The sequence below is a fragment of the Numenius arquata genome, chromosome 3 (assembly GCF_964106895.1).
Source record: "Numenius arquata chromosome 3, bNumArq3.hap1.1, whole genome shotgun sequence".
NCBI lineage: Eukaryota > Metazoa > Chordata > Aves > Charadriiformes > Scolopacidae > Numenius > Numenius arquata.
In genome coordinates this window covers 24215370-24243362 of record NC_133578.1, presented here as the reverse complement: position 1 = coordinate 24243362, position 27993 = coordinate 24215370, and the positions used below count along the sequence as shown (strand labels likewise).

Genomic DNA, 27993 nt, shown 5'->3' with positions numbered 1-27993 from the left:
ATGATCTCCCCAATGCGTACAGGAACTTTTCTAGTGAACTTCTTGTTGATTGACAAACAAAAAGCTTCAAATAATGTCTTGTCTTATTCCCCCCCGCCTTTTTTTTTTTGCTGCTCACGTGTTCTTAATCTCCACTGGGAAGTGGTAAATAAAATAACTTATTTTTATTACCAATCAGTTTGTATTTAACATTTCTGACTGACTCTCTTCCTTTCAACCCCTTTTCATAATAGCCTTCCTTTTTTGCAACTTTCTTGTAATTTATCTTATAATAGTCTATAAATATTCCGGTTTGCTTCTTTTTCTATCTGAATATTATCATCACGATATCCCCCTAAAGTTGCTCTTGCTCCTCAAATAGTGTTGTGAAGCCTATTTACATCTGACTTTTATTGCACTGAAAAACTCCTAAATATATAAAAACAATCCCATTATTGGTATTTCAAATCCTTCTGTCCTAAAGCATTGCAGTTACATACCAATCCTGCAATCAGATCCATACAGGTGAACTACTCTATTGACAACATCTCGCTGAGGTCATAGAGCTCTCAACGTATATCCAATTATAGAAGAAAGACCAAATTCATATTCAGTCCTAGACAATATAATCTTCTTAAAGCAAAATGCTGTTGACAATGTTTGACAATACCCTGCTAATTAGCAAAGACCAGCTTTTTTACTAACATTCCCACCTTCCCAGAATATGAAGATCCATCTTTAAATGAACCACTTCCTAGGTTATCGGAAGTCCGAAGTCATCTGTAATAGTTTTGGTTCCAGGATGACAGGCTATCATGTGTTTCACCAACAACTTCTGATAGGGCAAAACAAATTGCAAATTTTATATTAGCTGTAGACAACTTTTTTATTAGATACTAATGTAGTCTTTTGGATCACGTAATTTCTGATATTATTATTATGTATGTCAGAATAAATGTGACTTCTGTTCCTAGTGACAACTTTTGCTTCTGACAGTGTTCTGTTGTTAAAATAAAAAATATAAATTGCAAAAAAAAAGCTTCCTCTCCTTTACTGGCTGTTACTTAACTTGCCAACAACTGATTCTAAAGTAGAATCACAAGAGATTATGTAAACAAATATAGACATTTTAAAAACAGAAGCGGGGTTTGGTTTTTTTTCTACCCTGGAAAAAAAGAACTGTGACAAACAGCTTTGGGATTAATTTCCAACTTGCTATTAAAAGTCACCTGAAGGCACTCTCAACATACCGGCAAAAGTAAATGGACTTAATATAAGACTACGCATCACGCTGCAACAGCAATCATCCACTGACAGGGAAGATACTGCAGTCTTCCTCCATCATAACTTCCCAATACTAAATTCATCTTTTCTCAATGCACTTTTTCCGGTTCTGTAATAGTTCCTAAACTAAGCCTTGGCAGTTACTGCAACGTCATAGCGCTGGGCTGATTGACAAGCAATGTTTATTCTCTGCTCAGAGAAGCAGCTGAAAATCCTGACTATAATTTCTGATTCCTAGTTACTAACTTATCCACAGGTTTATCTGGGTGGCCTTTGGCTTCAGATACTCAGCACAACTATGGACATATGAGACTATGTTCAATGTATCTCCTAGGTAATTCTCAGTGATAATTACATTAAATATTGTAACAGGAAAGTAGGTTTGAGTTCTCCAGTCCAATGCTTTTCAGCCTCACTCACAGAATCCCTGGAACACCACATGAAAGGTAACTAAGAAAAACTTACTCCCCGGGGGAGCCCACAAGCAAAGGGGTCAGTATCACTGCCTCAGCCTACGCGCTGTCCTACCACCCTGCATGTACGCTTGAACGTGAGGACAGGCCAAGCTCAAGCTGTTCCCCTTTACAGGAACCCTTCACAAGAGGGTAACAGAGAAACAGGCCCCACTAATAGTAATTTCTGTATCATCATATACTTATATAATGCTTTAAACATATTTCCTGCCATCATTTAGCAATCAGAGAGCTCCTAGTTTCCTTTGCGTTGCATAACGTGAGGGACAGCGCATCAAACTGACGCCGAGGGGAATCTCATTAATTCCCCATAACAACATCTGCTGGCACAAACGCTCCGCGGAGCCGAGCACGTTATCACCCTCCACACTCCTCTCGGAAGGACGTGTCACGTTAAAACCCTACTCGCGGCCTTATCCTCCCTGGGCTCTGTTTTACAGAAGCAAAGGAGGGGTTTTTTTAAGATTTAGCCCTCCCGGGTCGGCAGGTGCGAGCCCGCCACGGCCGCACAGCTTACGCAACGGCCCGCCGGGTCGGCCATTGCGCTGCGGCTCCCGAGGCCGCCAGAGGCCGGCGCTGACCTGCATCCCCCGTCCCGCAGGAGGGGGCCAGCCAGGCCCGCGGGCTCCGGCGCTGCCGCCAGGCAGGGCCTGCCCGGGCGGGCCGGCTCCCCTGGGAACGCCGCGCCGACATCTTAGCGCCGGCGGGGGACAAAGCGCGGCGGCGCTAGCTGCTCGCTCGCCGCCCCGGAGCCGCGGCTGTCGCCGTGCCCTGAGTGACACCCCCCACCAGGGAGATTTCAAACGAGCGCGGCTCCAGCTCGGCGCCTCCCGGGCACAGGCGCACCGCGCCGCTTGCGCGGCGGGGGGACGCGGGGGGGGGGGCAGAACGGGGGGGGGGCAGAACGGGGGGGGGGGGGGATGGGATGGAAGCGTCGCCGCGCAGCTGTGCCTCTGCGCTGACCCCTGCGGCGCGGGCGGGCGGCCAGGCTCGGCTGGCCGCCTCAGCCCGGCGCGGCGGCGGGGGAAGCGCGACGGCGGAGCGGCCTCCCCGCGGCGCAGGGGCCGCGCGGGCCCGGGCCAGAGCAGGCCGCGGGCCCTCGGCGGCTCCCGCTCATTGTTCCTCGCACAAGCCCTGGCAAACAGGAAGCCGCCTCGGCATGGGGCGCCCCCCCCGCCCCTAGCGGGTGACTGGCAGGCCAGGCGGCCAGTGCGAGCGGCGGTGGCGGCGAGGCACAGCCAATGACAGCGCGCGCCCGGGCGTAGGCGGGAGTTCCGGGCTGGCAGGGCGGGCGGGCGGGCGGCGGTGTCGGCCGGGCCCCCTCTCCCGCTGCAAGCCCCACCTTTCGGCTTTCCCGCACCGTCAATCAAAATAGGAAAAAAAAACCCGGAGTAGGCTCGGGCCGCCGCCGCCGCTTCAGCCCGTGAGCACAATAAGCATGTCCCCGGCGGCAGCCGCCTAGCCCCCGCCAGCAGGGCCTGTGTGCGAGCCAGCCTGCCTGCCTGCCTGCCTCCCGCCCAGCCAGCCAGCCGGCCGCTCGCACTCACACCATGACCGGTACGTACGCACCGACCGAGCCGCCCCGCGGGGCTCCCTTGCTCCTGCTCCTGCTCCGGCCCTGCGCTTCCCCGCTCCGGCCCCGGAGCGTCCGTGTGCGAGCGAGGCGAGAGCGGCACTGAGAGCAGCAGCAGGAGGAGCAGGGGGAGGAGGGAGAAGAGGGGCAGGGGCAGCAGCACGGGGAGGAGGAGGAGGAGGAGGAGGAGGGCTCCGTGCGGGAGGGCGGGGGGAGCGCTGGGGTTAGGGGGGGGGAGAGGGAGGGAGGGAGGGAGAGGGAGGGGGGTGATCGCTCCCGTCAGTGACTCTCCCCTCCCCCTCCCCGCTGTGCCCGCAGCTCCCGAGAAGCCCGTGAAACAAGAGGAAATGGCTGCCTTAGACGTGGACAGCAGCAGCCACAGCGAGTATCTCCAGCACGGCAACGGCGCCGCCTCGGCCTCCGCCGGGGCGGCCGCCCCCCAGGTAAGCGCAGGCCCTGCCGGGCCCCTGCCCCCCCTCCCCCGGGTGACACGTTGTGAGCGGGTGCGGGAGCCGGTGCCGCCGCCGCCGCTTCCTGTGTGCGCGTCTGCGAGGAGCCCGGTCGCTGTCCCGCACTAACCGCCACCCACTTTCTCTCCCTGAACCCGCCCATTGTGGGTAGGACGCTCAGCCGTCACCGCTCGCTCTGCTGGCGGCCACCTGCAGCAAGATCGGCCCGCCGTCGCCGGAGGAGGATGAGGCCGCCGCCGCCGCCGCCGCCTCTCACTCTGCCGGAGCGGTGAGTGCCCGCCCCGCCGCTCTCGCACGGCCTGCCGGGGGGAGAGACAGCACAGCCAGCCAGCCCGCCCGCCCGGGGGGAGGGACGGGACACACGGCACTGCCCGCCCGGGGGGAGGGACGATAGCAGGGCCGACCTGCCAGGAGAGGGGTCCCCGGGCTCCCCTGCCTCTCCAGGAGGAGCCGGGCTCCCGGGAGGAGGAGGGAGCCGAGCTCCCCCCCTCCCCCGCCATTGGGAGCGGCGCCTTCATTTACTTTCAAAAACGGGGGGAGGCGGGAAACCTCCCTCCCCCGGCCCTGGCACCAGAGCGGCTCCCTCGGCACCCGGCGAGGCTGGGAGGCATCTCACCTCCACCTGAGCGCACCCCCGGTACCCTCTCCTTAGCTGTCAGCCTGGGACCGCGCACCCGGGCAGGAGCACAAAATGAAGGCTGGCTGTAGGGAAGGATGTAGTTAGAAGTAAAATGGCTGTTTAGAAGCGAACGCGGTGGTGGAAAGCTGCTTCCTGTATCGACGCTGTTCTTTCTAGGTGCAGTTATCGTGCAGTCCCTCGCGTTACAAACAGAATTTCTGTCCTTATCTCTCATGCGTTGTCGGCTCTGAAAGGAGCCTTGATGACCTTGGGACCTTGTGTGATGAGATGGATCTCGCAGACTAGAAACAGATTCTTGTTGAAGCTAGCTTAACCATCTCTGTAACAAAAGCCTAATGGAAACTTGTATGTTCCTTAATTGGTGTAGCTAAACTCTCTTCTTGACTTACGCTCATGAAGTTAAAAGAGGTAGGGCATTTCTAAATAACTGATACCTAAAAAATATCAGCATATTAAAAAGGAGTTCCTAAATACCTTTTAAAATGGCATTGCGAAGTATTTTTTGGCCATAGTGCTTGGGAAATCACATAAATTACCTCTGATTGTTTATTTATTTATTAAAAAGGGTTTAAATCGAGCAAAAACCTCCTTTTTTGCTTTTAGAGCAAGTCTTGTGTGTTAAACTTGCTGTACGACAGCCTTGTATGTTTTTAGGATTCTGCAAATAGGAAAAAAAACCTGCAAAGCATTGTACTGGTAGATGAAGTGGCTTTGGCAAGCTTTTAACAAATGTCAAAATGTTAATGATGATGTTAAGTTTACTAAATATTCAAGCGCTACTCTTTAAAGTACTTTTCATCTGTACATTTCAGCTTACTTTTACATAAAGGGAAGCTGCACCAAAATAGTTGTCTGAGGTCATGCAGCAGGTTGTAGACTAATGACAGAGCTCAAAAATATATTAAGATTCTGACCCCCTTTCAAGTGTCCTTTCTGCTGAACCTGTTTATTTTCTTAGGCAGTACAGTTCTGAAAAATCTTTCCAGACATTGTTAAGTGCCTGATACCTCTAAAATTTGTTTCATAATACCAGATACATACGGTGATGAAAAGTGGAACATTGGATCTGTCTCTTGCATAAATGTACACATTGAAAAGTGAATGATGCTTAAGTGATAGCTTGCTTTCCTATATCCACCTTAAGGCAGTTCTCATTTGAAAGCTGGAATTGTGCATCCTGAGGATGGTTGATCACTTAGTGCGAGCAGTGCTAGGTCTGATGGGGTACTAGAGTGCTGGTACAGGACAAATGGTTCCTGATAGTTCATAATGGGCAAAGCGGTTGTGAAATAGTACTTTTTTATTCCCGTTAAATTCATCTGTTATTATGTTTATATATAAGGGGCTTTTCAGGGCACAGCAGAAGCAATTCAAGAGAAGCCAAAATCTTAGTTTAAATATGAATATAAACTCACTTCTTTTCATACATGCAGATAGGCCCCTCCTACATATCTAGCGTGAGTTAGATTATAGCATTCTGGTAATTTTTACACTCCTACAACATAGTTCTCGAATGATTCAGAATATTTTGGGTGGAAACTAAATATAAATTGGAAGAGATACCTACAGTAGCCAAACTAGACACTGGAGTTAATTAAGATGACCTTAGTAAAGGGAGGGGAGGGACTAAAGTCCCTGAAATATATTCCTTGTGAAAAATAGAATGCTGAATGGGATTTAGTGCTATAAAGATTTTTTTTTTTTTCTGGTCCCCTCAGTGTATCTTACTGGGAGGTGGAAGAGGGAAGAAGGGAGGAGCTAAAAAGGCTTAAATTGTAGGTACCTCATAACTCATAGGAAAAATGAATTCTATATGCATGGACAAAGACATATTGTCTTCCTGGGGTTTGTGATGCTCATCCCTTTCCCGGGAGTATTGATGAATCAGTTTGATATCTATGTATGAGTGATGGTGCCTAATGAAGCGATGGGGAGATAGATAGTCCTTTCCCAATATCTGCTACACCCAGACTGCAGGTCTGACTGCTGAACATCTGGTAGAACTATCAAGCCATATAAATGGGTAGAAGTTAAACTGGGTGTTTCCTTTGAGAAGCATTTGAGGACCTTGCATGTATAAGGATAGTGGTGCTGTGTTTTGGGGGTTATTTTGTTAATGCTTTACTGGGATTTGCTTGGTAGGAACTGGCAGGGCTGGAGCCAGTATGCTAGGCTGGCCAGTTATTGCACACTGCTTTCCTGGCTGAAATGGTATGCTGCAGCTGTTCCCCAAGAGACCAGGAGTATGATTTAAAAGCAACAGCAACAACAAAACTCCCATAGGAATGCAGGGAATATTGCGTGTCTGGGATTTGGGGAAGAGCTGGAGCAAATGTGATCGTGTTTGCTGTGATCTAGTTGGCCCTGCTTTTCAGCTCAGGGGCTGGACCAGATGACCTTCAGAGGTCCTTTCCAACTGAAATTATTCTGATTCTGTGATAGTATCTGAATCCAAGCCTGCTGTTTGAGTGGGTACCGCTTTTATGCCACTGAAAGGATTAGTGTGGAAATAAAAAGACTAATGAATGTGGCAACTGCTTGGTATGGGAAGCAAGTGAAGAAGACAGTTGACAGAACCAGACTCAATTCTGTCCTCCCTTCCATCCTGTCAATGAACTGGGCAGGCTGTCTCTCATCCACAAGGTTTTCAGTTTGGCCGAGGATTCTGGTTAGAACTATATTAACTTTTGGATGACAAAATACTAGCAGGCATTATTGCTGATCTCTTTTTTTTGTGCATTGATGGAGGTTGCTTTCAGCTTAGGCTTTGACATCATGATTTATTCTGCCTGTGATCATCTGCCACCAGTGCTTTGTGTTTTGCCTGCTGGTGTTTGGTTTTAATGTAGATGGCCCCGAGTTTGTGGCTTGTTTACCTGAGAATCTTCTCCTCAGTTGCCATACTGCTGCATCCATGGTTGGTTTGAATGCTTGCCATGGAAACTTCCCCTCGAATATTGGTGCCTGTTGGTATGTATGAAAGCCTTGCTGAGATGGTATGCACTACTGCCTGACCTAGAATGACAGCTCATATGTTTTGACCTCTGGATGTGTTTCCCTCTCTTGGGAATTTAAAGTCTGAGAAGTTTTAGTTTGGGTCTTGCTTTTTCACTGTTTATCATTGACGAATGATTCTACTTTAAGCTTTCATATTTAGGATTCTTTTTCATTTAGTTATAAATACTCCAGTTTCATTCCAGTTTAAGCATCTGCAAAGATTTTACCATTAGATGAAAAGGAGAAGCAAAGCAGAACGTGGTAGAACCGTGCATAGGGCAGAAAACAAAAGAGGAACGAGATTCTAAAATTTAGGTCAGTTGTATGGTTGTCACATGATCAGATGATTGTTTAAGAAGCTACAGTGTTGAGATTGTTAACCAGTTGTTTATGTTCTCTTACTTCATTACAACGCAAAGCTAAAGACACTCTCTTGAACTATGATGTTCCCAAGGGCCATTCTTACGGTTGTGCTGGGCACGGCTGGGATAGGTGAGGGTACAGTGCGAGACCGTTGGGGGGTGGGACTGGAAGGTGGGTGAATCGAGAGAAGTGGCAGGCTGGCTGAGAAAGCTGTTGGCTCTGACAGCTGCCAAAGAAAGGGAGCTATCAGAGATGACTGCCCCAATTGTGGCATGTAGTTGCATCTAGTGCACTGCAGGCTGCACTAACTCTTCAGTCTTTTTTTTTTTTTTAAAAAAAAAAAAAAAAAGGCAGAGGGAATGATTTATTTGTGTTGTTGCATACCAACAATATGTGGAAAACATTTGGAGAGGTTAATAATTAGCAATGTGGGGAAGATGAGTATCGTTTCTCTGCTGTAGACAAAGCATTTGTTTATATCTTTTACAAATAAGGTTGGAGTGTTACAAGACTGCTTTGGCATATCTTGAGCTTTAGAATTGAGTATCAGTGCTTCACAGAACTTAATGAAAATCTGGAATCCCAGTTTGTTTGTGCCTCAGAACATTAACCATTTGAGATGCATCTAGCTTAACCTGAGTTTAGGTGGAAATAGTAATAGTGCTGATAGGTTAGAGAAATATAAAGGCATTTTAAATTTTATGTTTTCCACTAAGCAAAAATGTGGTTGAATGCCATGTGTCAGAGTTACCCATACTTCTCAGTTCTCTGGCCTCTATGATGGTTTTGAGGCAGCTCAAAGTTATTCTGACATCCATTTTCTCCTTTATGTGTGATAATATAGCTTCCTGATGCTTGGATTCTGGATGTGAACAGATGTACCAGAATGTGTTCAGCCACCATAAAAAAGTCTGCCTGGGATTGTCTTGCCTCTCTCTGTTTTATACTTTTTCAAAACAGAGAAGTTTCAGGTAGAATATAGTGCCTAACAGTATGTTTCCCATGCTGCTGTCCAAAAGCTCACCTTTTAAAGTGTTCTTTGATTTTCGCATTCCAATTATGTCTTCCCTAGTGCTGGATCAGAACCAAGTGTAGAAGTTCTTTTACAAGTGCTTTAAGGATGTTCTTAAAAAATTGTTTTCTTTCTCTTTACAGTTTTAGAGAAATTAAGAAAATATATCCTTCAGAACATTTCCATATTTAAAGACAGCATAAACCAAAAAATTCTCTCTGTGATACTTAAACATTAGTAAAAGTGTAAGATCTCATAGAACAGTTGAGGCTGATAAGGATCTCTGGAGATTGCCTGGTCCAACCCCTCTGCTTAAAGCAGGGTCAACGAGAGCAGATTGCTCAGTACTGTGACCAGTGGCTTTTGAATATCTCCAAGGGTGGAGACTCCACAACCTCTCTGGAAAGCCTGTTCCAGTGTTTGATCACCTTACATTAAAAAAAAAAGTAAAAACCAGTTTTTTCTTATATTATGGGGGACAGAGTCAAAAGCCTGACTAAAGTAGTGATAAATTATCAATGCTTATAAGTATCTAAAGGGTGGGTTGAAGGAGGAGGGAGCCAGAATCTTTTCAGTGGTTGCCAGTGAGAGGACAAGGGGCAATAGGCACAAGTTGGAACACAGAGGTTCCACTCAAATATGAGAAAAAACCTCTTCACAGTGAGGGTGACAGAGCCCTGGAACAGGCTGCCCAGGGAGATTGTGGAGTCCCCTTCTTTGGAGATTTTCAAGACCCGCCTGGATGCAGTCCTGAGTAACATGCTCTAACATGCTCTAGGCAATCCTGCTTCAGCAGGGGAGTTGGACTAGATGATCTTTATGGTCCCTTCCAACTCTAAAAATTCAGTGAAATTTAGTGAAATTATATCCCCCGCCTAACCCCATCTACCAAGCTAGTCATCTCATCATAGAAGGTTGCCAGGTTAGTTAATTAAGCATCATTTCCCTTTCCTAAGTCTAGGTTGACTACTTCTGATCACCTTCTTTTTTTTTTTTTTTTTTTTTTCCCCCAAGGTTACGTGAAGGTTATTTTTTCTTGCCCGAGGTTATTTGCTCCACTGCCTTCCTAAAGATCAAGTTGAGGCCTCAGGTCCTCTTTCTTGCCCTTCCTGATGATTTGAGCAAGCCTTTGGCACCTGAGTTGAAGGCACAAGGAAAACAAACCATTTAACACATACTTCTATGCAAAATTCTAGTTTGGCATGCAGTTATATAGAGATTAATACACACATATAGATTAATAATTAATAAAAGCAATGAAGTTACATACAGTCTGGTTAAAAATGCCTCCTTGTTGCCATGTCTCATTCCTTAACACTGCAGCTTTCTTGTTTCTGCAATGTCACAGACATTGTACTGCCTTAATTTAGACAGGTCCTGAACTTCTGCTGATTAAAAACAAGCTATTAAAGTTTTGGGTCCAATTGTCCATCTCAAGCAAAAAGATGTAGATGTTCCTTAAATGAGACACAATTAAATGTTAAATATGTTTCACTAGATTGGAATTATCTCTTAAAATAACATTTTAAGCAGCCACAGATAATACTTTTTCCCTGAAACATTCTTTGATTCTCTAAACTTTGGGCAAATGTATTTCTCTGAATTGAGTGGCTTCACTGGCAGAGGTCTGAAACATGCAACAGAATTAATTTGCCTTAACAAGCAGCTTTGTGTTAGCTGAACCACAGTGACTGATGTTGAACATGTTTTTAACCTATGTCAAATACAAGATAGAATGTATTAGCTCATACCTTAATGAAAGAGTTGAAGCAAGTGCATTTTATCTTAGGTCTGTAATGACCTAAGAATGCACAGATAGTTTACTGTAGCTTGGTAAACACATGGTATTAAACTCATGCATTAGAGCCCTAACTCTTTCATAAAACAACAATTTGGATGAGGCAGTGGCCAATCTTGTTCATTAGGTATGTGATTTTTAAATGTTTAGGAGCTCGTGACTCATTATCTGTCCACCTCTGCTCATTTTGCTGATGCTTTTGCTCCAGGACTAAATGGGGCAAAAGTGACTTTCTGAAAAGTGCAGCAAAAAGCAGTCCACAGTAGACTGGCACAAATAAACATGGGGTAGTTCTTCAGCAATAAAATACTGTGTCCAGTTGATCACATTTGACATGTTGGAATGCAGGTGCCTACAACATATACCATTTCTTACAGGGATGTTTTTGCCCTTTCCAGTTTTACTTTGGGAAGGATGTTTTATTGTTTTCAACCCAAGTCCCATCCCTCAACATGGTTTAGATCACTTCTTAAATGTATTTTATCTTATGCTGTGTTTCTTGTCTCCTTCCACATTTGACTTAATGTTGTTTTAATTTTCTCTAAACAAATTGAACTTAGATTTTTATTTATCATGGCCCCTTATTCTTCAGGGATGAGAATTTTGTCTCAGAGAGATCTCTTTATTTTACCTGCTGGAAATTATACAAGGCTTGTTAAAGAATCAAAAGACAGGCTGAACAGCGGTTCTTGATTCCGCTCTTTGTTGATACTTGACCATTCTTCAGGTGGATGTATCATTTGATTTTAATTTTTCCTGTGCCTTGTGCCAGCTACTCTCTTTGCTCTGTTCCTGTCTCTTTCTCTTGTTTCCTGATACCGCTTCCAGTGAACTCCCCGTTGCTTCCTGTTCTCTCCTTCTTGGCTGAGCAGTGCTAATGCTGAACTTTCCTCAGATCTTTGTCCTTTCCTCTTGACACAGAGCCTTTGGATTGCAACCGTCCAGCCTTCTCTTAAAGGAGCAGCTTCCAAATAACTGCTGTCTGAGTATTAGTTGATAAGGAAAAGAACTGTTGCTTTATCTCTACCCCCTAAGTATTTTTCACAGATGACTGAGAGACAGCAAACAAACTCTGGTCTGTTAGGACTGCTGTAAAGATCAGTAAGCGAGTGGGCTGTAGATGTTTCTCATACATCACTGGTGGAACTTTAAGTTACTGCAACAATGCTTAATTGCTTGAGCATGCAGTGAAAGGTTATGACTCTTTTTAGTAGGAAAAGGAGTCCCAAGAAATGCCTTAATAGCTCAGCAGAGGTTGAGAAAGGGTATAAAAGTCAAGTTTGTTATGCCAGTTAACGTTAGAGATCATCTTCAAATACCCTTTACCATGCAGGGTTTTTTCATGGTTTAATATTAGTAGTTTTGATAGCTGCCAGATAGCTTCTTGAAAGCCTCACCCTCTTTTTGCCCCTCCCTCCTCGTGATTCATCTGGTAGTGTCTGATACAGCCAGCTGTAAGAGCAACATGGGAATAACAGGCATTTTGTGTACTGTGTGTAGCAATAGTTTCATATGTGCATGGCTGCCCTGAATTTCTCCATGGACTGACAAGTGCATCTACTGAAAAAGTGGCTCTATTGAGCTAAAACCCTTGCAGAGCAGGATTTGAGGGAAGATTTCATGAGATCATGAAAAGGTGAGATGTATGCCCAACATGAAAAGGTCAAAGGCCATTGAATGGCGAAATGGAAACTGACATATGTTTGGGGAGGAGAAGAATAACGTAGGTCATTTCCATATCGTGAAGGAGATGGGTTCCCTTTGAAGTATTTCTATGGAGGAATACATATTCATGTATAGCGTATCAGTAAACATACTATTGCTTATTAGGTCAGTTCAGTTATAGCCTAAACATTCAACATTTGCTTGTACATAGTCTTAGATCAGTGGGAAATGATATCAGACTTGTTTGTAATGGTTCCCATTACTTTTTCTTTCTCTCTTGTTCTACTAGATACTATCAGCACATTGTATTATACATTTATTTTTTAATGACACACATTAAACATAGAACAATCATGTTTCTGCTTTTGGTATGTTCTTACTGATGGTTACCTAAGGCTTCTATGGGTCTTTTGATACTTTATAAAACCTTCAGTTAATAAGTATTTATATAGAAGTGAATTGAATAGTTATGAACTTTCTTGGCAGCATTTCAGCAACCAGTACCTATGTGTAAACAATATTAAACACAAAGAGTATAAAGCTAATGTGGTATTGTGGTAGCAGAGGAAAATGGAATTTTTTGCCTTTTTCTAGACAAGATAGTGTGATATGGAGTAATGCATAATTTTTACTAGTTCATAAATTACAAGCTTGAAAGACTAAAATATTTAAACGTTCTTTAAATGAAAGGCTATTCAGTATAAGAGGAAAATAAAATAATAAAATGGAATTACCATTACTCCTTTATCTCTTTCTGATCCTTGAAGCATTAAGGCCATAAAATTAGTTTTGTTCTGGTGATGCTGTATCTATTTACTAATAAACTACCTGAAAGATTAATATGTTTGAGGGCAAAAGGACGCTAGCATTCTTTTTTTTTTATTCACAATTATTATTTGAACAGCTCTTGAGAGGAATTTAGAGCCAAGATGTGTGTTTCCGTATTGGAAATGAAGCTTGCCAAGCCCAGTAAAACTATTTTTTTAATAAGTACTCAGACTTTAAATAGAGTATTTTTCTCGTGCATGTAAATGTTTTGGTGTCGCAGTTCAGAATAGGGTAAGAAAGTGAAACTAGCAAAATCCCAGCCTACACTGTGGACTAAATTCCCTCAGATGCATGCTGCAGGATACTTTGAGGCTGGCTAAGTCTCAATGCCATGTTGGAGAAGAGTAAGCTGTGTGCTGTATTTTACATATCCAGGTTTTATTCTAAAGGAAGTCTGATTGCAGCATCAGAAGGAAGCTGCGATACACTCCAGTAACTTCCCTACCAGGAATGATTACAGGGTCAGTGCAGAAGGACAAACTAAAGCTTTTCTTTCTGTGTCCTGTAAACTCTGCCAAAGAGACAAATTTTTTTCACAGAGCTGAATGAGTTGTAAGACAAGTTAGTTACTTGTTGCTAAATATTGTTATTCCATTGGTTTACTGTAGTGCCATACAACAGATAAGGAGAAACTTAACTGCGTCTTTTTTAGATTGATGGTTATTTACAGTACCGAGTTGGTTGACTACACAAATCTGTGCTAAGCATTGCAGGATGTTAAATCTAATTCTTAATACTCTATTCTGAAAAAGCTTGCTTTGGTAAAGAAAGGTAAGTGCAATTTACCTTTTCTTTACTGAATAAGAAATAAAAGCATACTACATCAGCCCTTAGGTTCTTTAATCTTCAACCATCTGGGGTTCTGTTCTGAAACATTGACCTTTTCTATTGTTCCAACTTAATGAAGATAGATTTTTAATTTTTTTTCCCCCCAGTGGATACATATGACTAATCCAACTGTAATTTCAGTGTAAAAGTCCTTAGTTTAGAGACCCTCTTCCCTAGTAAAACGGTAACTCATACAAACTTATAAATACTAGGACTTTGTATTATGTATAACTTGAACTGAGGCTGTCCAGTCTTTCCAACTGTGTGACTAAGTCACCTCTTAACACTCTCCGTACTGCTGAGAGTCACAACATGCACGTCCATGCCATATATAACATAAGTGTCAAAAGGCAGTGGAGCTCCAGGAGATAGAGGTGACACTGGCTTCACAGCGATTCCTCCGCTTCTGTGCAGTAGGTGCCGGGCTAGGTAAAGAGGGTATCTGAGTCCCGGGGAAACCTGGTGATGACAGCTCCAGCAGCCCCTGCCAGCTCCCTTCTTCCCACAGCCAGGGATTTGGATTACCCAGCAGCCCCCACACCAGAATAACCCTGCTGCTGGTCACCTGACGTAGCCGTGGCACAGGAGCTGCATTTGACCTGCTCGCGAGCCACATGCAGCTTACAAACCACAGGTTGGTTACCCTGACTTAGGCATTAGCTCACTTACAAAATCTGTATTTCATAGTTCTACTCTGGTTGCTGTTGTTCATATGGGCTGCACTGCATGTTTTCCAGTAGTGTATCAATCTCTAGTGTTGAATTGCATGACTGTTCTAGCATATAGTCTGTATGTCTCTTGTTTTAATTTTGTCTTTTTTGTTTTTCTTTTTATTCAGACAGGGGATTTGTCTTCTGTGCAATTAACAGGAACTCCAAATAGATGGGAGGTCTTGTCTGCGGCTCCTGCCACTATAAAGGATGAAGCTGGTAATATAGTACAGATTCCAGGTGCTGCCACAGTAACTTCAAGTGGGCAGTATGTCCTTCCTATTCAGAGTTTGCAAAATCAACAAATCTTTTCTGTTGCACCAGGATCAGATTCGTCGAATGGTACAGTGTCTAACGTACAATACCAAGTAATACCCCAGATCCAGACAGCGGATGGTCAGCAGGTTCAACTTGGCTTTGCAGCCTCTTCTGATAATAGCAGTATAAATCAAGAAACTGGTCAAATTCAGATCATTCCTGGCTCTAATCAAACCATCATTGCCTCTGGAACACCTTCAGCTAATATTCAGAATATCTTATCGCAGTCTGGTCAAGTCCAGGTTCAGGGAGTTGCGATTGGTGGTTCGTCTTTTCCTGGCCAAGCGCAAGTGGTTGCTAACGTCCCTCTTGGACTGCCAGGAAATATTACTTTTGTACCCATCAACAGTGTTGATCTAGATTCTCTGGGACTTGGCAGTGGTTCTCAAACCATGACAGCAGGCATTAATGCAGATGGCCACTTGATAAATACTGGACAGGCCATGGATAGTTCAGATACTTCTGAAAGGACTGGTGAGCAAGTTTCTCCTGAAATTACAGAAACCGCCACTGATAATGACTTATTTGTGCCAACGTCATCTTCATCACAATTGCCCGTTACCATAGACAGTTCAAGTATACTGGAACAAAATGCAAACAACTTGACCACAACTAGTGGTCAAGTTCACAGTTCTGATCTTCAGGGAAATTACATCCAGACATCAGTCTCAGATGACACACAGGCTCAGAATATTCAGGTCTCCACAGCACAGCCAATTGTACAACACATACAGCTTCAAGAGTCTCAGCAGCCAACCAGTCAAGCCCAGATTGTACAAGGCATTGCGCAACAGACAATCCACGGTGTGCAAGCAAGTCAAAGTATATCCCAGCAGGCTCTTCAGAATCTTCAACTGCAGCTGAATCCTGGAACTTTTTTAATTCAGGCACAAACAGTGACCCCTTCTGGGCAGATAACCTGGCAGACATTTCAAGTGCAAGGAGTTCAGAACTTGCAGAACTTGCAAATTCAGAATGCACCTGGTCAACAAATAACTCTAACCCCTGTGCAGACTCTCACTCTTGGTCAAGTTGCAGCAGGTGGGGCGTTGACGTCAACTCCAGTTAGTCTAAGCACTGCTCAATTGCCAAATCTACAGACAGTTACAGTAAACTCTATAGATTCTGCTGGTATTCAGCTGCATCAAGGAGAAAATGCTGGCAGTCCTGCAGGTACTTATTTTACTCTTTTTGCAGAAAATTGTTTTTATTATTACATGTGATTGGTTTGAATGCTGATAATCCTAACATTATTGTCTTGCTGCGGAAGCCTACAAAGTACAGTGGGTTAAACATGGTGATGATAGATTTTATTTAAAACTACTGTTCCATTAGAAACTGCTGTAATGGTAGAACACAGTCCCACCTTGCTTCTTTTAGTATAGGCTCCTGTAACTCCCAACTGGTTATATTAGTTAACAGCACTTCTAATACAATGCTTATCAGTCCTTGTAAGTCTTAACCACACAGAAGATCTGCACAGTAAATTATGGAGGGGGAAATCTGACTATCAACTACCACTTTTCTAAGACAGCAGTGTCATTAGCATACCCTATTCTTCCCAGTCCTGAATAGATGAAGTTTGCATGGAAAATCCAAATATTTCTGTTGATACCCTTTTTTTTTCCCTTGAAAATTTTTGAGACCCCCTGAGGTGCTGTTATTGATCTGCTGCTTTGTTAGATTTGTTTCCTACTGATTTAATATCAGTGTAACTACGATGTATAGAACTCATGTAAGCAGAAGTGAAACAGGTACGTAAATGTGAAAATGGAGACTCTGCTTAAGAATGTATGTGAATTTCCAGTACTACATATTTGCATCGTTTCAGAATGTGCAGTTGTTAATGATAAATTTTGCAGTGTGTTTTATCTCTGTGAGCAGAGAAGAAAGGCAATCTTCTTAAAATAGGTATTTCTTAATGTGAGGAAAAAAACACGTATATCATATCATAGAATGGTTAGAGTTAGAAGGGACAGAAGGGGTTTTTTTGGTAAATTTGATACAGTGCATTCCAAATTTCAGGGCATAGCTACCTAAAAGAACGAATAAGACGTGATTGAATTCAACACATTTTGCGGTACCAGAAGCTGTTTAATCTCATTGCGAAATTGTACATGGGCTAGTTTTGAGGGACAGAGTGAGCAGTAAAGGTAATCTGGGAGGGAACTTTTGCACAAAATAGCTTGGGAGTTGCTGTTTTGCTATAATCATGTGATCCAGGGCTCTGGTTCATTAAGATACTGAAGCATAAATGTTTAAGTAAAACATAAATGTTTTGTATGATATGCCCATTTAAGCATGCAAGAAGAATGCAGTGTTAAGTGAAAAATGACTAGAGGAGCTGCCGAATTTGGCTTGTTTTAAAAGCCTACTGATTATAATACTTATATAGTTATTGATATTGGTATATTCTATGTCAGGAAGCTTGCTTTCCTTTTGGAATCTAAAATACGAATTTAAAATAATAAGCTGGGATGTTTCTCTAGTTCTTTTTGTTTTGGAAATTACAGTCTGTCCTGTGTTACAGACTTACCCAGGCGAAGTTACCCAGACCTCGATAAGCCTGGTCTTCATTGGCTTGTAGGCAAGAGCACCAAATAGATGAGTGTGCTGCTCACAGTATTTTCTCTGCTGGGTAATCTTGATTCTTAAATTTTTTATTTCCAGTGACCACAGAAAGTCTTGGTTTGTCTCTGTCACACCTTGTTACCTATGAGGACAGTGGATATAGACATCAGTAACAAAAAGCATGTATTGTACACAATAATAAAGCTTAACTCAGATGTCAGAATTGGGAAAAAGTCCCTGTGGCTAATATGAAATACAAGGAGGATGAGAACTACTTTATTTCTGAAATTTAAATTTTATATAGGATCATGTAGGTAATCTTATTGCTTGTGGAGTAACATAGCAGAAACTTTAGAAGAAAGATAGAAAGGAAAAGAAGAGAGGAACCAAAAGAAAAAATTCATGCAAAAGAATTTGAGCCTGTTGTGTGTATTAGTTTGTCTGTTGACAGTCCTTGGGAGTGTTTTAATGGTGGTTCATAATAAAATGCAAAGGAGTTCCATCAAGCATTCCTTAAATATATTTTCCTGTGAGGAATTTCACATGGGAAGGGAAGAGAGTAAATGGGTTATATGAAATGTGATTAAATAGGCAGAAGCAGTAGATGAACAGCAGAAACTATTGCCTGAAGTGAATAGCTATAAACACCTGGTTATATTAAAGATAGGGTGGAGATTTATAGTGACATTTTTCATACTTGTCTAGGAATAATAAATGGACTGGAAGGTATTAAAACTGCCATCCCCTAAATTTGGGGAGAATTTAATTGGTCCTTCCTTTATGTTACAAGAAACTCACTTTTCCAAAGTAACAGTCAGTGTGAAACTCTTTCTAACTAACAGAATCAGACTGAATTATCTCGATTGACCTTCAGCATCTTTTCTATATGTGTCTGGTATTTTGTCTATATTGAAGTTGTCTGAGATAATATTTTTCAGTGATGTTCCTCCCCTTCTTATTTATAACCCCTTGCAATATGGCACCCTTTCTTAGGTTTAAGAACAAATACACAATTAAAAGCAGATAGTGAAATTATAAAAAAATTTTTTGCAGTCAAAAATGCATTGCTTTTTTGATCTGCAAATGAGGAAATGAGGAAAAACAGTTTATTTTTAACTGAAAGAGGAAGGTATGTGGAAGGGATAGCAGAACGAGAGAAGTTAAAGCTAAAGGGTGAGAGGCTGCTTGATTCCGCTGTTCTGCAAACTACCAACAAGCTTTGAAGCAAGATAAGAAGGGTTTCCCTGTATTTTCTGCCCCCAGCCTGGATGATGCACTTCCTTCTATAACAAATACAGTTGGGCTGTATTTTCTGATTTCATTTAGCAAAACTTTTGTACCTGAGGCAAAAATAAAAAGAACATATTCCTAGTCTTGGGTCAGAGATGGTTAGTAGTTATCTGAAGTCCGAATAACATATATTGCTCTGTTAGTGATGTAGCTGCGAAAACTGTGGATTAGGTTTTAGATTTTGGTAGCTACAGCCCATTGTGTGAGAGATGTTCTTCCAAGCCTCGCTTCCCAGGTAGGCAGGAGGGGACATCTTTACTGCTCTCATGAATGTGAGAGAGGAAAAAATGTCCTTACCTAGGTCCTACATTTTGTTTACATAATGAAAACTAATCACAAACTGTAATATAAAGCTAATAGATTTGTCCAGTAAATGTACAGTTTTCTTTGAAAAATGTTCAGCAATTATGCTTCTACCAAAACGTCCACTTTACCAGGTGTACATGCACAGAAATTTCCATTGCACTGAATTTGTTCTGAAAAGTCTTGGCTGAGCTGTTTTGATCTTAGAATGTTTGTTAGAACTCATATTCCTCCTCATTGTGCTTAGTGGTGTCTTGTAGGGAAGGGTATTGGTTAGTCATAGCTGAAACTCTCCAGCATTGCTTTTCAAAACAGAGCTATATCAAATAGTATCTAAGTGTTAAACACTGGCAAAGAGATCTCTTTCTCACCTGTGTTCTGGCTTCGGTCTTCTGGTCTTCAGAGGAATTTAAACCTGAGAAAGTTCTCTAGTAGTCTACTCCTTTTGTTGGCAGTTTGTAATAAAATACTGCATTGTCTGTAACAAAAAGAGCCATTACACGCACAGTTTACATTACTCTTCAGCAGCTTACCTGATCAAGAAAGGTATTTATTTTTATTAGCATATTTATAGATTTCTTCTTCAAACACTTCGTATAAAGTAACATTCCTCTTGGAAAAATACAGGATACTGAAATGTACATACTTGCTTTTCATGTTTCTGATCCTGTAAGTTTGTCAATTTGAAAGAATTTTAAAGTCCGTGGTGGTTTTTTTCCCTAAAGCCATTGTCCAGACAAAGGAGACTTAAGAGTGTTAATCAAAATCTAATTGTAATAGTGTCTCAGCTAATTTATTAATGTCTTGAATCACAGTTTTGGATTGGTTGTTTCCTGAAAAAGGCAATTTTACCAGGTCTTATCTGGGTTGCTTAACTTCTTCTAAGATGCTGGATGCCTTTTTTTTTGATACTTCTTTTGACTATTCCAGTAGCATCTGAAGAAACTAGCAAGTGACCTGAAAGAAAGTAGCATTGGCTTGAGAGGGGACTTTGCTGCTTACCAACCCAGACACACTCACCTGGAAGATTGATTTATTTAAAAATAAAGAAACTACAAACAGTTTTCCAGGTTGGTCTACAGTTGGAATAAAGTCAAAGGGATTCCTTTCAAGAGTGGACTCAAAATGCCACTACAAAACCGAGGTCTTCATTTCTACATCTTTCTTCTTTGCTTCTCCTCTGCAGGAGTATACATGACTCCTTACAGACTCATCTGCCTGCTGCCATTGAAGCTTACTGTCTTGCCTGTTGATCAACTTGTACCAGCTGATAGAGAGTGGGAGTGGTTGGCTATTTGTGGTGGGGACTTCATTCCATTCCTGCCAGAACCTGAAGTCTTTATCATGGTGAAGTGATTTAGCTATTTTAATTTGGCCAAAAAATTGGCAGATAATTTTTGAGGTAAATGGTTGCCCAAGTGACAACTTATTTTTCATTTGCTGGTATGTTGTGAGGCTTTGGTCAAATATCTGTTAGGTAAAACAGTCTAAATGCCAAAACAAAATTAAAAATGGAGTATTTACAGTTTTACTTGCAGGGATGGTGGCTTCAATGTTTTAATGCTTTGGGTGAAGTAGTGCAGAATGCTACTTAAAGCATAGCTTTCTTCTGGCATCTAGAACTTTATAATTTGGCTGGTATTACATAACTTAGGTTATTTTCTTTATTTTTAAGTTCTAGTTTTTAACCTTATTAATTTTACTTTCAGTTATGCAGTTTTTCCTTCTAAGACGTTCTTTATACCAAGTTTTGAGAGAAGGGCATGGTGTGTCGTGATTTAGCCCCAGCTGGCAACTGAGCACCACACAGCCGCTTGTTCACTCCCCCCGCAGCAGGATGGGGGAGAGAATCAGAAGGGTAAAAGTGAGAAAACTCATGGGTTGAGATAAAGACAGTTTAATAAGTAATGCCAAAGCCATGCATGCAAGGTAAGCAACACAAGGGATTCATTCACTGCTTCCCATGGGCAGGCAGGTGTTCAGCCATCCCCAGGACAGCAGGGCTCCATCACATGTAACGGATGCTTGGGAAGACAAATACTGTAGCTCCAAACATTCCCCCTTCTTCCTTCTTCCCCCACCTTTATATACTGAGCATGACATCATATGGCATGGAATATCCCTTTGGTTAGTTGGGGTCAGCTGTCCTGGCTGTATCGCCTCCCAGCTTCTTGCGTGCTCCCCACTTTTTTGGTGGCAGACCAGTAGGAGAAGCTGAAAAGTCCTTGACCGCTTAGCAACAACTAGAATATTAATATGTTATCAAAATTATTCTCATCCTAAATCCAAAACACAGCACTATACCAGCTGCTAAGAAAATTAACTCTATCCCAGCTGAAACCAGGACAATGGTGTTATTATGAAATTGAATTTTAAAAAGGTCATATGAAATGCAGGAAGTAAAGGGAAGCAGTGGTGTTAAGTAAATATTTTCATCATATTTAAAACATCTGTTTTGGGCTATCCCATTTACATTTGAGGCATTTAGTTTTCATGTTGTAAAATGAAAATAGTTAAAAACAGTTCCCCCATTGTTGTTTTTTTTTTATATATATGAAAAATTGAATTGGGAACTCTGACAAATTTAAGTTATGCAAGAATTAGAGCTATTTATGTATTTATGTGAAAATAGTTTGCTTTCAACATGGTTAAATTACATTCCTTCATTTTCAAAGGAAATTAATAAATTGTGGAAGAATTAGACTATCATGCTTGTATGTATTTCACAAGCTTGCTTGTAACAGCATATAGTAAATTACCTCACTTCAAGTGTAAGAAAGTTTGCATAACTTTAGTTTAGTCTGATTATTTTTTAATGCAGTGCCTACTGCTGTGAAATAGATTTCCATTTTTTCCTTCAAAATCCTTCCTCTGTGTCCGTACTTCATGAGCTTTTCTACTCTGTGTTCCAAAACAGCTCAAAATACAGCCCATGGTGGTGAGGTGAAACTTTGCTGTAGGTATGTTACTCTTGAGTGAATATTCTGTCATGTATGCTGAGTGCCTGGTGATGTAACTTAGATTTTCAAGGTTAAGGAGGTTAACCTGAGTTATCTTAGGCTCAGATACCCTCAGGATGTTCACAAAAGAATATATTACCGAGTTTCAGGTACTCATTCCTTTTTCATTTTCAAATACCCTTTTTACAAGATACTCCTGAAGCAAAAGGAGAACTGTCTTGCACCTGTGGGGATGTATGGCAAGTATCCATGAAGTGAAAGAGGCCAGGGATTTTATTTCCAGTACTGCTTCAACATAAAAAGAAGGCTGGAAACTCATCTTCTGTCTTTTTACAGTCTCAGCACTTCTAGATCCATTGTTTCAGGATCTGTGCAGTTTTCTTGCCTTTTGAACCTCCTGGCAGGATCACATGCCTTGGTTCTGATCTCTCAAGCTAACTTGTCAGTGCATCTGGCTCATAAAAAGCATCTGAAGTTTCTACCAAGGACAACGGCAGTCTTTTCATAATGCCAGGAATGCTCACCAGGATCCTGGTTGTGATTGCTCCCTTGAAGATACGGCTGGATTGTAGATGGTTTGGTTGTCTTTCACTGCTTATAGAAGACACAGTTTTTCAAAAGGTAGTAATTTTTAAGGGCAGAAGAGGGGTGGGGGAAATACACATTGTTAGTGACATGTCCTCATTATTTGTCATAAAGAAATGATAGTTCTCAATCTGTATTTAAACTTCATGCCAGTTTTTAATCCATGTATTCCACATATGATTTATACTTAATTTTTCTTAATCAAAATGTTTTACTGTATCCTAATCCTTTACTGTGCAGAAATCTCAAGTATATTATATCAACAATTGTGTCATCATTGATTTTTAAAAAAAATTACTTCTGAATCTAATTGTTCCCATAATCCTATTTTGAGTAGCATTAATTCTTTCTGTATTACTTTGAGTCTTTGTTTACCCTTTTTCAGTATTATCACAGTGCTAGCTTTTTTCTAACCCACTGGAGCATTCATAGGGTCCCAGGCTTGCAGCGTTAAGACTGCAGAGACCTCTTCAGCCTTCTCTTAAAATTATTGAATGAAAATTATTCTAATCTTTTGATTTATTAAGTGTTTGTTTCAGTAGCTGTTTTTATATCTTCCTGACTGACTGTCAGTGGGAAGCTTTTTGTTCTCACCTAGTGATAGGACCATTATTTGGTTTTACCTAAATACAGGACAGAAATACTTATTGAACAGTTCTGCCTTCCTTAATTACTGCAGTCAATTCTATTGTTTGACCCTAGCAGCAGTCTAATACTTTTACGTAGGAATACGTAACCCCGCTGGTCATAGAATTCTCTGTGTCCTCCAGCTTTCGTTACCTATTTCTGCAGTTCCTGGCTGCTTCCACATTGAGCATGATCAGCTCCTCTTCCCCCGTTCTAGTTATCCCCTCTTATATTTTCAACTATGGGAAAAAAGGGAAAAAATGAGGGTATGCTGCAGCAGGCATTACTGTCCATAAGAATCCAAACTCTTGAGAATTTGTAGACAGCACATCTCAAAGAACTGCAGTTACTGTAGGGTAAGTAACTTATCTTTGAAACATAGTATGTGTTGTGGTAGCACTGACTTAAGTACTTTGGTGATTCAAATTTTTAAATAATCGGCTTAGAATAATGCATATGATCACTTGGAAATGCAGCATGTGGCATTTCTTGCAAGAAAAAAATCTGTAGCTCTATTTTAATCATTTTGCTGGTACTGCTGAAATATTCAGCACTGGGAAGTCCTGCTTTTAGACTTGCATACAACAGTTGTTTTCCTCAGAAACTTAAAATCTGATTTAGAGCTATTGAAACTAGATGACAATCTTTCTTCTGAGTTGACGTTCACCGGTATTTCAAGATGACATTCTGTAGCGTATCTTCTGTTGTCTTGTAATTTATTACACAATAAAAGTGTGTAATAAATTCACACGTAAGTTTTGGGGGGCAAATCAGAGTAGAAATCATTAACCTTGTTGAGTTTCCTGTCTGAAAGACTTGCATAGCTCTCCAACTAGTAGGGAGAGTTTAATTTATGTAGTTGTGTTTAGGAAGTTTAGTTTAAATGGGAATGAACAAGGACAGTTTCTTAAGAAATTTGTGTATCTTCATTAAAGCTTCCTCATATCCAGAGGTTAAGACAAGATGAGACAAGATACTGAGTGAAAGTGGGTTGCCCTATAGAGAAAACTGAAAACCAAATTAACAAGTGAGGATGGAAAGGAGATGGGAATTCACATTTGTTTCCTTGTGAGGGGTGGGAATAGAAGCATTTAATTGGAAAAATAAATTAACAGGCATGGCTGATTACAAGACATTGAAACTGCAGACGGTCAATTTGTGATGCTGTGAGGAAATTGGGTTGAAGGTATGTGCAGTGCTGTTGCAAATCTGTTTTCAGTTGAAAGACCATATTTCTGCTTTTCAGATCAAGAGCTTGTAAAGCTTAGCTGAGTAAAAAGGCAGGGTGGCTTTCAGCATCTAGGAAATGCAGCTAAACCAGAAGCCCCTGGTTCGGAGACAGTTACAGGTACATTCTGCAGAGGCAGATACATCAAAAAATTAAAGTGGTGGTGTAGTCCTCAAAAGAAGCATTTTTGCACTCCATCCTCTTCCCTTCTCACTTTATCCCTGTTTCTATGGCTGTTGGGTAACCTACTAACTTTTCTCACAGATAAAGAAAACAGCATTTTCTTAAATTCCTAGTTGAAACAGGCCAAGGTAGAACATGAAGCTGAATTGATTGGTGTGTTCATTTGAAACATGGTGAAGTAGGTAAATGACTTGGCTGTATCAGTGGGCAGCAGTAATTCTCTTCATCCTATAGTTGAAATGTACTCAAGAATAGTTTAGGCTGAATTTACATCTGCATAGTTTCATCCTGTCAGTTTAGTTATTCTTCTCTGGAGTTCTTTAAACAAATCTCTTAGTTGTTTTTATTTGCCAAATACATTTAAACTTGCCCCATATTGTAGGCTGCTCTGAGCTTTCTGTGACAATGAAGTACTACCTTTGGAACAAAATTATATACCAAGAAGAACTTGAACAGAATATGTGATTTTCAGAATCCGTAGGCAGTTTGAAACAGTATCTTTGTCTGAATTTACCCTTCATGCTTACCTAGTACTAGGTCTTGAACTTAATTAAGGGCATATAGAAATTTGAAAGCATGTAAATAAAATAGTAGTAAAGAAAATGTAACCCATGTTTAGCCTGTGTTTAATTGGTAGGAGACAAAAGTTGCCTTAAATTTACCCCAGTGTCTGCATCAGCTGTCATGACTTCAGGGATTATGTAAATTTTTGAGGCCCAATTTTTTGCAGAGTATGTGTAAAACCTAGTATTCTGTCAGTTGAGACTGAATTAGAATGGAGCACGTCCAGAGAAACATCAAGGGAGAAATGTGGAGTTGTTGCTATCTGTATGAATTTGCATAATCTCCAGTTCTATTGCATTGGAGAAGACTCTTATCTTTTGCTCTTTTCCATGGTTTGCCCCTTCTACTATTTCTTTTTCTTACTATTGTCTAAATTGCAGTGGCACCCCTTCCTGCCTCCAAGAATAGTGATGGAATTTTCAAGGAATTTCATCTCTTGCTATAATGTAGAACCTACTTGGAGGGCAACAGCCACATTGGCTCTAAGGACCTTGTTAAGGCAATCAGATTCACTATGGGATTTGATACAATCCACTCTCTGCTATACTCCATCCTGGAGAGGCTAGGTAAACATTTCATCTTTTGATATTTCTTTTAATTTTATTTTATTTAAAGTGTAATCTACATAATTAAGTATTTAAAAGTCTCGTTTGTAAATTGCCAGTTTACATTGTACTTTTCTGTGTGACTGGAGTAGAAGATGGTCCTTCAGAAGAATACCTAAAGCAGTAGTTATACTTTCTGCCTTAACAAGATAACCAGGAAACAAAGTACTACTTTGCCTTCATTTCAGTTTTGCATTTTTGAAATAATACTACAAAGTATTGTATGTCTATGCAAATTGTTGTTTTCTCCAGTATCCTCAACTCTTAGGAGTGTTTTGTCTGGCCCTCTTTTTTTGTCCAAATAATTTTCTCATTTATGCCTCCACTGTTATAAAACTATTGTGAGCCTTTTTGCTACAGCAGTAATGGTGGTAATTGGGAAGGACTGGGAATAGAGGGATACTCTAGAAGTGAAAGGAACTCATGATGAAGGTTTGCGAACAACATTACATGAGTTAAAGGTAGAAAATCCTGGATACCGGTAATCCAGTAATAGACAATTCTGGACACGTTTCTATTGTTAGGTGTACCTCTGCTATTAGAGTGTGACTTTGGGGTGTCAATAAGAGAAATCATATGTTATATGGAATGTTTTACTTCAGTAGTGGAGTTGGATCTTGGGAGCTCAGATCCATGCTCTACTTAGACACATCCATCTTTGCTTGGGCTTGTTGATATCTCTTTTGAAGTATGTGTATCCAGTGCTAACTGGATTCAGCTACTGACTTCACAAACTCACTATACGCTAGTGTTGCGAGCATGTTATGTTAGTTAGTAATGTTAGTAAGATCATAATGAAATTATCTTCTCAATACAGTGTTTTATTTTATTAATGTTGCTTTAATTCTTATTTTAAATAAAACCAACATTTGTATAAATGTTATGTATTGTGGGACATTTGATTGGTAAAAGAATTTTGAGTATGATACGTAACATACCCAGTCCTAAAAACTGCTTGGGGGCTTGAGTTGGCCTGTGTTGGCAGCCTTGCTGCTTTGCTGTATTTAAATTCCTATTATGTGCCCAGATGCGTAAGAGTAAATCAGGCTTTTGCCTTTTTCTAAAGTTGCTGTAAGTGAATGTATTAGTACGCTTAAGAGTATCCAATTTGAAAGATCAATTCTATAAATTCTTTGTATGTTGTATAGTGGTTTAATCTTTGATTCTGTAAAGTGAATTTTATATATAACATGTTTATACAAATTATTACGTATAATATAAGTATTTCATAGATTAGTCTCAGAAAATGACTTAATTTGGTAGGAAAGATAATTTGGTGGTAATGCGGAAGACTAGAAGTCACCACAGAGGTTTTCTAGGTCTTCACATGAAAGATACTCGTTATGTTGCTGTGTGAAATCATGAACTTCTTACGGTAACAGTGGAGCTGAGTGTGCAGGTCACCTTGGACAGTGCAAAATCTTACCGCAGTAGTGGGTGTTACCACATGCATAGAGAGTCAGCAAAATGAGTGTGCTGGCTCCTGGATTCCTACAGCTCAGAGCCTGTGATACTCATGCAAGCTTAATTTATTTAATTGCTTTAAAAGCATTGACTTTTTCAGCCAAACCAGATAAATATTCTAGACTTCCCTGTTTCTGACCTGGAATTCTCTTCCCAATGCAGCAGTTTCTTAGAGAATTACTTTAACTTTAGTTACATCAGTGATGTAGTTTACAGCACAGTCCCACAAATGGTTATACACGTGCAAGTAAATGGAAGGCAGTGTATGTGTATGATGTATGTTTGCAACACCTGTGATGTTGGAAAAGGCTGGGCTGAGACTTTATTAGCACCAAGCAAACTTTTGTGCGTAGCTACATCCTTTGTCTCTAAACAGAGGAATTGTGGATATATTCGGAAGGTAGACCACGTAACTACAGTACTCTACTGAACTAAAGAAGGGGCTGGGGATCAGCTTTCTAAAATGATATAAAGAAAATGTCTTTTTTTGAAATCCAGACTTACAGACTTTAAGCCCATTTGGAATCTAGAATAGTGTCTGAGGGGAAAAAATGTTCCTGTTAAAATGTATATTTGTTAAAATAGCTGTTGTTTCACAATGTACTGTGATGCTGTATTTAGTTCTTGGACTAGATTGAAAGAATGCTCTGTAGGGAGAGGGTACACATGCTTGCC

The 27993-nt window shown here is 41.2% G+C and overlaps 1 protein-coding gene across 1 annotated transcript in view; it reads left to right on the top strand.

Annotated features, from left to right (window-relative positions):
• The first annotated feature begins 3025 nt into the window (after positions 1-3025).
• SP3 (Sp3 transcription factor) overlaps positions 3026-27993 on the top strand; it is a 37563-nt gene continuing 12595 nt past the window's right edge. The window contains exons 1-4 of the mRNA XM_074145318.1: positions 3026-3293; positions 3628-3752; positions 3931-4047; positions 14749-16111. Of these exons, the coding sequence (XP_074001419.1) occupies positions 3287-3293; positions 3628-3752; positions 3931-4047; positions 14749-16111 (1612 nt within the window). The 5' untranslated portion in view covers positions 3026-3286. The remainder of the gene's footprint in view (positions 3294-3627; positions 3753-3930; positions 4048-14748; positions 16112-27993) is intronic.